The following is a 15,789-nucleotide window of genomic DNA, read 5'->3' as shown; positions in this document are numbered from 1 at the left end:
CAAAATTTTAAGGGAAACAATAAAACCTTTGCATTTCCTTAACATATGTATATATGCATTCATTTCCTTAACATATATTCTTACACTCTATTCAAAGTTAATTTAGACTTCTTGTTCATTGTAATAAGCTGCTCAGTTTCTCAGACCCAACATGGTTGACATTCTCTTGGTTGGTTAATCCTTTGTTCTGAATGGGACATGAATGGTCATTATAGAACTTTTAGCAGCATTCCTAGAAGTAGCAGCAATTTCCCCTAGTTTTGACAATTAGAATGACTTCAGATTATTTCCATCTGTTACCTAGGACAACCATTACATACCTATTTAGGAGTTGATTTTTATCAGACCCTTTACATTTTTTTTAAATCAGAGTTTCTATGACTACAAGAAATAGCAAACAATTACCAAATTAGCATTTTTGAATATGGTTTTTCTTTAATTATCCAGATTAAACTTTTTCATGTTGATATCTTACCACATTTTTCCTCTGACAATTTTATTATTGAATCTAACTATTCAATATAACTATTGAATCTAAAACTTTAGCCAGCATTAATGGTAGGTTTTTAACATCAGTTGTGTTTGCGGTTTTACTTGTTTGTTTTTTTTTTTTTTTTTTTTTTTTTTTTTAAACCTGAGATGTGATTAGAAATGTTCTATAATCTTTTTTCTAAACTTACCAAAAAACCCCAAAGGTCTGTCTTGAACTACACTACCAAACTGATGTTTCATTTCAATCAAGCAGTCTTCTCAGGATCTGAAGTATATATACAGAAGTCTAACCTTCATATGCACAAATCTTCTCTAATTTGTATTTGCTTTATTTCTTCAGGCACAGGGGCAAAGCCAGGGCCAGCCATCAAGTAACTTAGCAGGGCTTCTACCTTCACAACCTGTCCAACATCCTCAGCAGGTAAGTAAGAATATTACATTGCTACATTATGTTTTAGCAGTGGCCAGAAGTACTGTTTACATCCTTCATGAGCTAGACTGCTGATACAGATGGCTTGCTGAGTTTTGGGAGATAATTAAGTTGCATAACATTTCAGGTATTTTAGGAAATCTTTCGTTTTGGTTAATGTATTTATGAACAATTTACTAGGTATATATTTGACATTTAGAAAAATTGTTATGTAATATATCTGCCCTCTTAAATGATTTTATTTATAAGGTAAAGCACAAAAAGAAAATTGTTTCTATTTATATTTTATGGCTTGTCCATGTATCAGCATTTTTTTTTTTTTTTTTTTTTTTTTTAAAGGAAGTGGAGTGGTGGCTCACTAGTTAAGAGCATATATTATTCTTTCAAAGGACCCAGGTTCAGTTCCCATCTCTAATCCATCTCCAGTTCCAGGAGATCCTGAGCCCTCTTCTGGCCACCTCAGGCATTAAGTATGCATGTTAAACACGTAAAAGAAAATATAAAGAGCAAATGCTGGGGGAAGTTTTTTAATTTTGTTTTGCTTTTTTCAAGACATGGTTTCTCTATGTAGCCCGGCTATCCTGGAACTTGCTCTGTAGATCAGGCCAGCCTCTCCATTCCAAATGATAGGATCAAAGATGTGTGCCTCCATGCCCATCTTTAAAAAAAAAAAAAAAAAAAAAAAAAAATTTTTTTTTTTTTTTTTAATTAAAATTTTCACCCAGGAGGTTTTGTCCCGGAACATCCAAGGAATTCAGGACATGAGTTTAAAAAGAACCAGATGTTAATAAAATGACTAAAGTTAAGTTTTAAATAGCCCATCAATGCTTCTATTTAGCAGACTTTTATTTGCAAGGAAGTAATTTTTTTGAACAATTTATTAGTTGTTTCAAGCACGATTTATATCCATCTATGTAATATGATAAACTACAGGCAATATCATATGCCCAGTGATAAAGGTTTTTCCTTGTATTTATTGGTAGAGAATTGCTAGGTGTGATTGTATATACTTGTAATCTGAACCCTCCAGACAGGAAAATTATAAATTTATCCAACCTGAGTTATAAAAGTAGTTGAAGATAGCCTAGATCTCTACCTAGTGATAACCCTATCTTAAAAAAAAAAAAAAAAAAAAAAAAAAAAAAATTACCTCATGCAAACTTTCCCCAATTCTCTATTATGGAGCTTTCACCTCTATTTTGAACAACCAAACAACTGAAAACCATCAATGAAATAAACAAAAAAATGAAATCAAATTAGTGGCCAAAGTGCCTCATTGGATAAAAGATCCTTGCCACCAAGCCTGATGACCCAAGTTTGGTCCTATTTGATACTTTTTCAAGTATTCTAGATCATTATTGTCATTATTCCTTTAAAGATTACTTTAGGAGTTAATACCAAGGTTACACAAATGTAAGGTTATTCTTTTAAATGCCCCCCCAAAACACACACACACACACACACACACACACACACACACACACACACAAAATCTACTAAACTAATATTCTAACAAGCACATATTCAAATTCTAACTCAAAATTCAAGAAAATGTGGGCTGGGGGTGACTTCCTTGAGTAAAAGTGCTTGCCACACACAACTGACTGCCTGAGTTAAGCTCTCTGTAACCCACATAAAAGCTGAACACGGTAGCAAAAGTAGTCCTAGTATGCCAATAGGAAAATGAGATTCTGAGATGAGTCTTTCAGAAGCCAGCCTGACTCAAACTAAGTAAAAAAGGCAAGGACACCCATAAATTGTTTTCCGACCACAAGTGCACAATAGCATGATACCCAATCTCTCTCTCTCTCTCTCTCTCTCTCTCTCTCTCTCTCTGTTGTAGAAGAGGATTTACTGTATTGTACCAAAAAACTCTAATAGGACTCCAATAAAAATAAAGATGCTGATGTGTTTTACATTTGAAAAGTATAATGCTGTGGTTTCCAAATTAATATTTTTACATGGCTGCCATCTTATTTAACTATGAATCAATGAGTTGGGTAATTATGGAGAATTTTTTCATTTTCATAAAAGTATACATAGATGCATAATGGGTTTTGGAATTTTACTTTAAAGAATTGAGGAATTTATCTATTGTTGCAGAGATCCCATAGAATTGGAGACATACCCACCCACACTAACGTCTTAGAAATCTTTTTAGATTACGAATAGTCATTTATTCATGCTAGTTCTTAAAGTTTGAGCGAGCTGGGTACATTGTATATCCTGATTTCTCAGAAGGATGAAGCAGGGTGAGTCATGGTAGGGGTACATACTAAGTTGAAGGCCACCTTAGGTGACATAGTGAGACCTCATCTGAATAAAAAGGGGGGTGGAAGATATCTGGTAAAAGTATTTGATATGCAAACATGAGGGCTTGATTTTTTTTTTTTTTTTTTTTTTTTTTTTTAAGCCCCAGTGCCTATGAAAAAAGGTAATTTTTTATTTTGAAATATTCAAACTAGGGAGACTGTCAGGTCTCTGGGACTTTTCCGTCAACCCACCTAGCCTAATTAGCAAACCCCAAGTCCCAGTGAGAGAACCTGTTTGCAGAACAGTAGACAACTTCTAAGAAATGATACCTAAGAACTGACTTCTGGCTTCCATATATGTGTTCACATACGTACATACACCTGCACATATGGACATGTTCTCACACTTTGTAGTTGGACTTTTCTTTCCCACCAGGCAGTTCCCAAATAACCACAGAGACTTACTAATTATAAATGCTTGGCTGATATCTGGGTGGTGGCACATGCCTTTAACACCAGCACTTGGGAGGCAGAGACAGGCAGATCTCTGTAAGTTCAAGGCCAGCTTAGTCTACAGAGTAAGGCCAGGACAGCCAGAACTGTTAGACAGAGAAACCCCGTCTTGAAAAGCAAGCAAAGAAACAAAAAAGTAAATAAATGCTCAGCCAATAACTTAGGCTTCTCTCTAGCCAGTTCTTACAACTTAAATTAACCAATTTCTACTAATCTACATGCTTCCCTGATGCTCATTTACCTTATCCATGAACTTCCATGTTGAGTCTGGCTTAAGACTTCCTCAGACTCCACCCTTCTTCCCAGCTTTCTCTCTGCCCCGAAAATCTTGCCTAGCTATCAGTCAGTGAACTTTATTATTATTATTATTATTATTATTATTATTATTAACAATGAGAGCTACAATGTACAGAATGATTATTCCACAGCATTTCTCCCTTTTTGTCTAAGTAAAAAAAAAAAAAGTTTTAACTGTAACATACTAAAATTATATACAACAAAAACAGTTGCAGTTATCAAGAATTACAGATACAATATCCAGTCCATTCATATTTGGCAAATTTGGAATATTATTTATATCATCTTTGTGAATTAAAGTTTTATACCTACTTTACTTTTTTTTTTTCCATAAGTAAGTAAAACTTCAAATCTAATTAGTCTTTAACTCCATCAAAGACCCAAAATGATGTAATGTTACCTAAATAACAGGGACATCGGGCTGCCTGGATAGTTGCCCAAAGTCCTTCTGTAACTTTGAGGCATCCAGTTTTGGCCTAAAGGCCTAGTATAACTGACAGATATTTTTGAGAAGCAAGGAATCCACTTTTAAGAAGCAGAGAATCTCAAAGACTATCCTAACTTTTCTTGACCAAGCTTGGCAGTCACTCTTTTGCATCCTTCTGGTCCAGCTTAGATGGCATCCTGTTGGTAGTCAAGACAAGGACAGTTTCTTGCCCAGTGACTAACTTTGCCACAAAGACAGCAAATTCCATGTGGAGGTTCTTTGATACCTATTATCTCATCTGAAGTAGATTGGTGCTGCCAGGAGCACATGTCCACTGTCATGAAAAGCATTAGGTTATTTTGAACAAATTAAATGCCATATTCTGTAGGTCTTTGAACTATTTGAAAACTATCTGTCTAAATATATCTGTATCTTTTAATTACAAATTACATTTTTAAATGAATTGCATAAGCACAGTATCCCAGATAACAGTAGAAACATAAACATAATATAACAAAAATAACTTAATTTGTATTAATAAACCAAATTCTGTACCAGTGTAAAATGATTTTTTAAATTAAAGTTGATCCAATAATCTACCCTTTTTTCTTACCATTCGTATACAATATCCCCCTCTTTTCCTTTAGAAAGAGATCTTTGAATTTAACTCCTATGTTTAGCTTATTTTTTGTTTTGTTTTGTTTTGTTTTGACTGAGACCAGTAACAGTTTGTAACCAGACCTACTTAACCCATATTTTAGAAATTTGGGCATCATTCTCTAAACTGCTTCCTTTCTGTTTGGGGGTGTTGAAAAAATTCAGGATAATGGTTCAGTCTTGTCTGGATTACTTTGTGAGGCTATACCGTACCAGTCAACACCATTAAAGGGATGCAGAACTCTGAAGAAACTTAACAGAGGCATTTTGAGATGCCGGAACAATAACCTGGACCATCTGTTTTTAATTAATGTCTATTCTCTTGCTCTGAAAATACATAAATTTTTAAAGGCAATATACAGTTGTTCAATAATACAAGTATAGACTGACTGTTGTACACGAATTAACCAAAGACAATTTTCTGTTTTCTATTTGAGAAGGTAAAATACACATTACTTGTTTTGTAGTTTTCCTAGGACAACCAGGACTACACAGAGAAACGCTGTCTTGCAAAACTAAATACTAAATTAGTTGGTGTGTGTTTGTGGACTCTTGTATGTTATACATGAGTGCACATTGAGGCCAGAGGCCAACCTAAACTGTCACTTTCAGGAGTGCCAACCACTTCCTTTGAGACAGAGTCTCTAATTAGCTTGAAACTCACCAATTAGACTAGACTCACATAACAGTCTCAAGGCCTAGAACTAAAATTACAAATATAGAAGTTGGTGGGCACACCAGTATACCCAGATTGGTTGGGGGGCAGGCAGTGTTAATTCAAGTCCTCATGTTTTTGAAGTAAACACATTACCAATAGAGGTACGTTGTCTCTATCCCATTAAAGTCTTTAAAACTGAGTCATAAAGTTCAAATATTACTCTTTTTAACAATCTCCAAATTACTAGAATCCCAGGAGTGCAAGTTTATTGAGTCAAATAGTCTTTGGGACTAGATAACTTTTATAGTGATTTTTAAAATTTGTAACTTTTATAATACATTTTAAAATGTATAGTATTCAGATGCAGTCACATTTTAGTATCTACCATATGGTTAGTTCCCAGATGTCCTCTCTCCCATTGTGAGTTTTAATGTTAATGTTCTTATTTTCAAAGAAAAGAGGGGAGGGGGGAAAAAGCAACCTAAATAATTACAGGCTATAAATGGCAAAGTTAATTTAAAAAGTGTTTCCTGAGTCAACCCTTATGGTTTTCTCACCGCTTTGAATTCAGACTAATTGTATAGTTGGTAAAGAAAAGAACGTGAAAGAAGAGCCTTGATTAGTATAGAAGCCAGAATACAAACTGATACCAACTGGAAAGAGGTGTAAATGTTGTTGGGATGAGAGCTAAGAAAATTAATGGGTTTCAAGTTTTCAAGCACTAGTTAATTTTTTTTTTTTTTTTAAGAATGTTTTCTCTGTATAGTCCTGGCTATCTTGGAACTTGCCCTGTATACCAAGCTGGCCTTTAAGTCAGAGCTCTGCATGTCTCTGCCTCCCAGGTGCTGGGATTAAAGGCATATATCACCACCACTGGCAAATTACTTTTTTGTTTGTGTGTGAGTTTTCAAGACAGGGTTGAAATGTGTAGCCCTATCTGACCTGGAATTCATTCTGTAGACTAGGCTGTCCTCAAACTCAGAGATCTGCTTGTCTCTTAGTTCATTAATAATGAGTTTTTTTGAAAATCAGGATTAATGCTAGGTGTGGTGATGCATGTGTTCAATAGTGATACACTGTCTAAAAGAGAGGGGGAAAAAAAAAAGGCCAGCTCAGGCAACAGCTGTCTTTAAAAAATTCCAATCTTTTTTTTTTTTTTTTTTTTCCCCCAACAGGGAATACAGCCATCTGCTCCTCCTCCACAGGCAGTACAGTATTCACTTCCACAGGCAGCATCTTCCAGTGAAGGCACTACTGCACAGCCTCAAGCTCCACAAGTTTTGCCTCAAGTGTCAGCTGGAACACAGGTAAACTCTAATTCCAGAAAAGATGACCATAGATGATATCCTTGCACTTTATCCCTTCACAGATTTCTGCTTTGTGTTGTAGTAGTCAAGAATATCTTAAAGTGAAGTAAAACTTAATCCCATCATACACATTAATTTTTATTGTGAATTGATACATATATTGAAACTTTAGGTTTGTAGGAGTAAAGTAGTTTCAAGTATTGAAACTAATGGGTTAAATGGAAATGTTTTGATAACTGGACCTGTGTCATTCTCTAGATTTGTGTCAGCTAAATCTGATGTTCTAGGTCTGCAGCTGTGTTTTACTTTCGTGTAAAGTTCTTCAGTGTTTTCTCCCTCACTGTGTTAATTAATTAGCTTTTCATCGCTGGCAAATGCCTAAGGAAAGCATTGTAAGACAGGAATCATTTGTTTTCTGATGGATTCAGAGGTTCAGTCCATCCATGATTGGCAGGCCATAATTCCTTTATACAGTAGCAGGGGATGGAGGAAGGAATGATTATAACATAAGAAACTATATTATGGCTGCTAAGGAGCATAAAAGAGGATAAGACTGAGATACACCTTTCAAAGCCCCACCTACCCTGAAGAAAGCATGCTCTTATAAGTAACCATTTATCAACTTCATATATGGGCCATTTGTAGATAAATGTGTATAGCATATTGTTATTATCACCTCAGAACTAAAATAATATCAACTGTAAACACATTATTGTTTACCAGTTGAGTACATACTGACATATACTCTTAACTTTTATATATTACTCAACTTCTCAGATTTTAAAGTGACACAGTTGTGAAATGATAGGTGATAATATCCTAGAATAATGAATTATGTTCATTATACCTACTTTTATAGAGCCATTTTATACTTAAAATTGAGACATAACATAAAGTCTAATTCCACCAGAAAGAAATTTGAGTTTAATCATTATAATAGCAGTCATAGAGTAATTGATTGCAGACATGCTGATGGATTACACAGGATGTGAAGCATATGCCAATAAACAAAGCTGGATGGTGGTGGCATATGCCTTTATAGGCAGATCTCTATGAGTTTGAGGCCAGCTTGGTTTACAAAATGAGTTCTGGGACAGCCAGGACTGTTACATGGAGACACCCTGTCTTGACAAACAAACAAATAAACAAACAGCAACAAAAAATTATGTGTTGTGATACAAGTCTGGAGTCTTACCACTTTTAAGGCAGAAGCCACAAGGACCTAGAGTTTTAAGACCAGTCTGGACCACCTATCAAGCTTCAGAAAAGCCTGAGCTAAACCAGTAAGGAGAGAGGAGAAAAATCCTTGCTTGTGAAAAAGTTCTTTTCTTTGCCAACAATGAAACAAAGCAATTTTTTTCTCCATCAAAAGGTTTGGAAATGTTAGACACTATACTAGCATATTTCTCTCCTTTCTTGAAGGATATGGCATGTTAATTTATACTAATGTGTTTAGGATTTTTTCCCCCCTTTTTCTTAACTAATAATGTAAATCTTGCTTTTGGCAGCTTTGCTCTTAAACAAAAAAGTCTGTTTTGTTTTTCTTTACCTTCCCAGCTTCCAGTTTCCCAGACAGTACCAACTATCCAAGGCGAACCTCACATCCCAGTTTCAGCACAACCCTCAGTTGTTCCAGTACACTCTGGTGCTCATTTCCTTCCTGTGGGACAGCCACTTCCTGCTTCCTTAATCCCACAGTACCCTGTCTCTCAAATTCCCATATCAACTCCTCATGTGTCTACAGCACAGACAGGTTTCTCATCCGTTCCTATAACAATGGCTGCTGCCATTAATCAGCCTCTGCTCACCCTGGCTTCATCTGCTGCAGCATCTTCAATCCCAGGGGGATCAACTGTAGTTCCTAATCAGCTTCCAACCCTTCTGCAGCCTGTGAATCAGCTGCAGAATCAGGTTCACCCACAGCTCCTACAGCCAACAGTTCAGTCCATGGGAATACCAGCTAACCTTGGACAAGCTGCTGAGGGTCCACTTCCCTCTGGAGATGTTCTGTACCAGGTATTATGTTAGCCAGTAACTCAGAGGTTATTAGAGTGTTAGATTTTTATGACAGATCATTAAGAATTTGAGAAATGTACTAGTTGAGTGTCGGAGTAACAATAACAAAACTTGACACTCTGAGCTAGACAAAATAAAAACAACAAAATTTTGAAAAAGGATGAAAGGCTAGGCATGGTAGTGTGTGCCTTTAATCCCAGCTTGAGAGGCAGATGCAAATAGCATTTTTCTATAAGTTCAAGGCTAGCTTGGTCTACATAGCAAGTTTCAAGTAAGCCAAGGTTACATAGTAAGACCCTGTCTCAATGAAACTAATGGGGTGATATTATCAAAGGATGTCTTACACATTTTTGAAGACACAACTTAGAAGAAAAATTAACTCTGTATTCAGGGTAAGGTAGATAAACCTGAATACAGTTAGTGGTAGTATACCAGGCTGCTCTTGTATATGTTGACAGTAAATAGAGCAGGCAGCCTGATACTAACAAGAAAGTTCAGGGTTTAGATTTAGAGGATTAACATTTCATATATGACTGGTACCTCAGAGAGAGTTTTGCATTCTTCCATGTAAAATTGTTATAAATTTTTTCTGTGAGGAATTAAATCTTCAAGTTCTACTTAAATGGGTCTCTAGGATGGGGAAATCAGTTTAAAGTATGATTGAAAGAACACTACTTTCCAAGTTATCTGCCAGTTCATTTTGAAAGTGATCTTTAAATTTTCTTTAAATTATTAGAAAGTGGGGCACTGTTCTTTGCTTTGTGCTTTTTTTCCTCTGCCCCCTCATCTGCTGATTTGCTAATTTGATGTCCCAACCTGCACTAACTCACGTTCCTCATTTCTGTCACAGGGCTTCCCATCTCGACTGCCACCACAATACCCAGGAGATTCAAATATTGCTCCCTCTTCCAACGTGGCTTCTGTTTGCATCCATTCTACAGTCCTAGCCCCTCCTATGCCCACAGAAGCATTGGCAACCCAAGGTTACTTTCCTACAGTAGTGCAGCCTTATGTGGAATCAAATCTTTTGGTTCCTATGGGCAGTGTAGGAGGACAGGTTCAAGTGTCCCAACCAGCAGTGAGTTTAACGCAACAACCCCCCACTACATCCTCCCAGCAAGCAGTTCTGGAGGTAAATGGAATTACTGCATGTTTATGTGAAAAACATCTATGAAAATGGGGTTCAAGTAGCAAAGGTAAAACAGGCTCCCTTGATTTAGAACTCATTTGGAGACTGTCAAACTAACTTCTAAATGACTTTTTCTTACAGCAGAATGAAATGCCAATGTGGGGGCCTTGTTGCCACTGGCTGTTCTGTTGGGAAGTGAGTTTGCCTTAGAGAAGATTAACACTATTAGCACTTTACTTCTTTAGCTAGTGCCTTAGCCATTGTTCTTCTTCCACACACTCTTGCCATTGGCAGTTCGTAAAGAGTATCTTACTGTCCTCCCAGCAATCATTTTTGTTCTACTAGGATACAGTTCTGAATTCATCTCTGCATTTTGCTCTATGCCCTATTGCATACTCTGGTAAGATGCTGTCTGCATGGCAAATTGTAGTTTCACAATGCCTAGAAAATAGGTTGGCTGACTTCACACCAACAGTCTGTATTAGAAACTATTAGCTTTGAAAACTTCCTTTGAAAATATAATCACACTGTTTTTAGAGTTTGAATTATAAAAATTATTAGTATCTTCATTGCTTCTAGGTCTTATAGATGGGTAACAGGAAACGAAAAGAGAACATCTTAGGAATGGTGAATGATTTTATGTACATATGTATATATAAACTGCCAAGATTTGAGTTATCCTCTCTATTTACAGAGTACTCAGGGAGTTTCTCAGACTGCTCCTCCAGAACCAACTCCAATAACACAGTCACAACCTACCCAGCCTGTCACATTGGTTTCATCTGTAGACAGGTAAGTAAACTAAAACACTCCTTTGAATAGTATGCAGGATAACAAGAAACTTCAGAACAACTGGTATTTCAATCTCTTCATACATTGAACTTTTTTCCTTCAAAGTGCACATTCAGATGTTGCTTCAGGAATGAGTGATGGCAATGAGAATGCTCCATCATCCAGTGGGAGGCATGAAGGGCGAACAACAAAACGTCACTATCGAAAATCTGTAAGAAGTCGCTCTCGTCATGAAAAGACTTCCCGCCCAAAACTGAGGATTTTAAATGTAAATATTGATTTATATGCCTTTGTATGGTTGAAGTAATTTTTTACTTTAATTTTAGATTTCAAGTCTAAACTATTCACATCATAGAATAAAAAGATATCTTTTTGGTTTTTCGAGATGGAATTTCTCTGTGTAATAGTCCTGGCTGTCCTAAACTTGATTTGTACACCAGGCCAGCCTCAGAGATCCACCTACCTCTGCCTCCTGAGTGTTGGGATTAAAGGCATGTATCACTATCACCCGTGTGTGTGTGTGTGTGTAATTTTTTAGCAACCCTTTTCATTTAATTCACTCAGTCTCTTTTAATGGAATATGACACTTATTTTGTGTTGTTTTGTTTATTTTTATTTATTGTTCTGTTTTTCAAGACAAAGTTTTTCTGTGTAGCCCTGACTGTCCTGAAACTGCCTCCATTGACTAGGTTGCCCTTGAACTCACAAATCAATCCCACTGCCTCTGCCTCCCAAGTGCTGAGATTAGACATGTGCCATCACTGCCTGTGGGCTCCAGAGTTTTAAATAATAGGAAAAGGTCTAGACATTTTTGCTAATAGAAGATAAAAGGAGCTTGAGGACTGAGATCTTCTCCCTGATTTCCTTACTGCCAGTTTAAGATTCAAGGAATGGTGGTAACACTGTTCTTCCTCAGACAAGATGTTTTCTCAAATTCAGTAGTAAATCTGAATCTGTTACCTCTCTTTAGGTTTCAAATAAAGGAGATCGAGTAGTAGAGTGTCAATTGGAAACTCATAATCGGAAAATGGTTACATTCAAATTTGACCTAGATGGTGACAACCCTGAAGAGATAGCAACAATTATGGTATGTTTCCATTTGAAATTCTGCATTTTTTAAAAAATAATATTTAGTCTTAAGTACATATCCTAGGCAACTATGCAATATTTTGTCATCCACATTTCATTTTGACAATTGTAAATTTCTATTTCTGTTGTAAAACTTGCATACCCAACCCATAGTCTAAGATTTAGAAGTGTTTTTGTGTAAGATGTAGCTGATGTGTTTGAGGTCTTATAAAGAGAAGTAGTATCTTAAATACCAAGTACACAGTACCCCTGACGTATAGATAGAAGTCAAAAGAATGGTAAGAAATGCACTAATAGATTGGTAATCATGTTTCTTATAGGTGAACAATGACTTTATTCTAGCAATAGAGAGAGAGTCTTTTGTGGCTCAAGTGCGGGAAATTATTGAAAAAGCTGATGAAATGCTAAGTGAGGATGTCAGTGTGGAGCCTGAGGGTGATCAAGGATTGGAGAGTCTGCAAGGAAAGGATGACTATGGCTTTTCTAGTTCTCAGGTAGGTTCACCATACCAGTGATGGGGTTCTCTGTTTATTTAAAAGAGTTCTGCATTGCCACACACAATACCCCTGTGACTAAGAATGAGCATTTGTGTTCTCATCATATGACAGTTTGCTTTGCATAATAATGAAGGTTACATTTAAGAATAATTTCACTTCTGTTTGTAGAAATTAGGAGAATTCAAGCAACCAATTGCTGTATCTTCCATGCCACAGCAAATTGGTAAGTTTTTTTTTTTTTATTTGTTTTTATTTAATAAGTTACATGTGCCAGCAATAAAATCTTGAGTCTTCATCCATGCATAGCAATATACATGAACTTCAGTGATTTGTTTTATTCAGGTGTTCCTACCAGTTCTTTAACACAAGTTGTTCATTCTGCTGGAAGACGGTTTATAGTGAGTCCTGTGCCAGAAAGTAGGTTACGAGAATCAAAAGTTTTCACCAGTGAAACATCAGATGCAGGTAAGGATTGATTCAGCCATGCTTAAGTAAATCTTATAGCATCTCTGACATGGTGGAAGTTTGATTAAGCAGTAGTTTATGATCAAATAGTAGAAAATTTAATAATAAAGTAACATGGAAAGAGGAAATAGATTATAATAGAGAGCATTGAAATAAAGTTTATAGTTGGATAGGGGCACGTGCCTGTGATCCCATTGTTCAGGAGATAGAAAAGGGATTCCGGAGATAGAAAAGGGATGATCGGGAGTTTGAAGTCAGCCTGAGTAGCTTTGCGAGACCCTGTCTCATAAATAAATAAATAAACAAACAAATAAATAAAAGACAGCCTGCTAAACATGGTGGCACATGCATTTAATCACAGCACTATGGAGGCAGAAGAGGCAGCAGGCATATCAGTGTGAATTCAGGGCAGTGTGAATTCAGCCTGGTTTGTAGAACAAGTTCTAAGACAAGCTGAGATGTCATGAAAAATGAAAATAAATAGTAAATAAAGGGCAGGTATGTTAAGTAGAACCTATACAGTAATATGTTCATTTCTGTATTTAGAGATAAGTTATGTTTTCAGGCTATTCTTGTGTTTGATTTTCAAGGAATATGTACTCATAAACTGCCTTACTTGGCCAAACTACTGCTTAAGTTTACTTAAAACATGTCATTTCCTTGGGAGATGTTATAAATCTTACTGATGTGTGTAGCATTGTTGATAATCTAATAATGCTTCCTCAAAGACTCTGAATCCTTGCTTTTAAAATGTATTAATTTCTTTATTTTTTGTTTTCCTTTGTAGTTGCTGCCTCGACATCTCAGGGCCCTGGGATGAACTTATCTCACTCTGCTTCATCCCTTAGTCTCCAGCAGGCTTTTTCTGAACTCAAACATGTCCAGATGATTGAAGGACCCAGTACAGCACCTCCAAATTTTAATCACACAGGACCAACATTTTCTCCTTTCTTGGCTGGCTCAACTGTAGCAGCATCCTCACCATCAGTATCAATCCCTATAACAAGCAGCCCTCTTACTGACATTTCTGCATCAGTAATGCAGTCTGAGGCTACATTGCCCACTGAAAAAGGCATTGCTGGACTTACCACCAGCACAGGTGTGATAACTTCAAGTGGTCTCACCACATTATCTGTGTCCGAGTCACCGACACTTTCCAGTGTGATCTCCAGTTCTACAATACCTGCAGTTGTCACAGTGTCTACAACATCCCAGCCAGCTCAGGCTCCCACATCTGGGAGCATTGTTTCTAGTACAGGCAGTTTTCCTTCTGGAACATATTCCACAGCTTCAGCTACTACAGTGGGTAGTGTGGTTGCCCCAAATGCTAAGCCTCCAGCTGTATTTTTGCAACAGATAGCAGGCAGTACTGCTGGGGTAGCCATAGTGACATCAGTCTCTACCAGTGCTCCATTCCTAGACACAGCTTCACAGCCATCTCTTCCTCTTAGTAGCAGCACCTCTGCTCCTACTTTAGCTGAAACAATGGTGGTTAGTGCACACTCACTAGACAAGCCATCTCACAGTAGTACAACGGGATTGGCTGTATCCTTTTGTGCACCATCCTCTTCTTCCTCCTCTGGGACAGCAGTGTCTAGTTCTGTTTCTCAGCCTGGTATAGTGCATCCTTTGCTCATCTCATCAGCTGTAGCTTCGACACCTGTCCCTCCCCAACCAACAGGACCCACTTCTACACCTTTATTACCCCAAGTACCTAGTATCCCACCCCTGGTACAACCTGTTGCTAATGTGCCTGCTGTACAGCAAACACTCATTCATAGTCAGCCTCAACCAGCTTTGCTTCCCAATCAGCCCCATACTCACTGTCTAGAAATGGATGCTGATACCCAATCCAAAGCTCCTGGGATTGATGACATAAAGACTCTGGAGGAAAAGCTGAGGTCTCTCTTTAGTGAACACAGCTCATCTGGAGCTCAGCATGCTTCTGTCTCATTAGAGGCACCTCTAGTAGTAGAGAGTACTGTCACCCCAGGCGTTCCCACCACTGCTATAGCAACAAGCAAACTCATGACTTCCACTACAAGTACTTGCTTGCCGCCAACCAGTTTACCAATAGGAGCAACTGGCTTGCCAGTTATGCCAGTGGGCACTCCTGGGCAAGTTTCTACTCCAGGCACATATGCCTCAGCTCCAGTCAACACTGCAACAGGAGCAAAGCCTGGAACAACTCCCCCAAAGCCATCTTTAGCTAAGACTGTGGTAAGATTCATTATAAGATGACAATAAATGTGATTATTCCTCCTCCCTCCCTCAATAATTAAACATTTTCAGCTGAGTAAAAGTGTAGTCGTTTATGAGTTAAAATGGTATAGAAACTGGTCACTCAGTCTTAAAGTGACAGCAGTTTTAGGATATAAGTACAGTAAACACAAGAATTTTATCTTTGAAATGTGGCTAGATTTTTGTTATGTTGAACAATTTTCTTAGAATGTATAATTATCAGGTAAAACATATGTATTTCCTTGGATCTTAATGCCTCATGCCTGTTACCCCAGCACTTGAAAACAGAGGAGGGAGAATTACCACAAGTTTCTGGAGGCCTGGGTGCTACATTGTGTCCCAAGCCAGGCTTGACTACAGAATGAGACTTTGTCCAAAAAAAAAAAAAGTTTGGGGGGTTGCTGGAAAGATGGCTCAGCATTTAAGAGCACACACTGTACTTTCAGAGGACCCATGTTCATTCTGTTCCTAGAATCCAAGTGCAGGAAGCTCACACCCACCTTTAATCGCGGCACCAGGGGATCTGA

General features: G+C 37.3%; 1 protein-coding gene across 21 annotated transcripts in view; it reads left to right on the top strand.

Annotated features, from left to right (window-relative positions):
* Wnk1 (WNK lysine deficient protein kinase 1) overlaps positions 1–15,789 on the top strand; it is a 124,688-nt gene that overhangs the window by 85,163 nt on the left and 23,736 nt on the right. For 12 of the 21 annotated variants that reach the window (XM_051203846.1, XM_051203844.1, XM_051203843.1 and 9 more), the window contains 11 exons: positions 833–913; positions 6,902–7,033; positions 8,591–9,049; positions 9,900–10,181; positions 10,873–10,970; positions 11,076–11,238; positions 11,941–12,057; positions 12,380–12,553; positions 12,725–12,779; positions 12,899–13,021; positions 13,809–15,241. In XM_051203846.1, coding sequence (XP_051059803.1) covers positions 833–913; positions 6,902–7,033; positions 8,591–9,049; positions 9,900–10,181; positions 10,873–10,970; positions 11,076–11,238; positions 11,941–12,057; positions 12,380–12,553; positions 12,725–12,779; positions 12,899–13,021; positions 13,809–15,241 — 3,117 coding nt within the window. The remainder of the gene's footprint in view (positions 1–832; positions 914–6,901; positions 7,034–8,590; positions 9,050–9,899; positions 10,182–10,872; positions 10,971–11,075; positions 11,239–11,940; positions 12,058–12,379; positions 12,554–12,724; positions 12,780–12,898; positions 13,022–13,808; positions 15,242–15,789) is intronic. The other 9 variants (XM_051203849.1, XM_051203859.1, XM_051203856.1 and 6 more) reach the window with 3 other exon arrangements.

This window comes from Phodopus roborovskii, unplaced genomic scaffold, assembly GCF_943737965.1.
Source record: "Phodopus roborovskii unplaced genomic scaffold, PHOROB, whole genome shotgun sequence".
In the NCBI taxonomy this organism is placed as follows: domain Eukaryota; kingdom Metazoa; phylum Chordata; class Mammalia; order Rodentia; family Cricetidae; genus Phodopus; species Phodopus roborovskii.
Note: the sequence above shows the minus strand (reverse complement) of the source record. Positions and strands in the feature narration are given on the sequence as shown.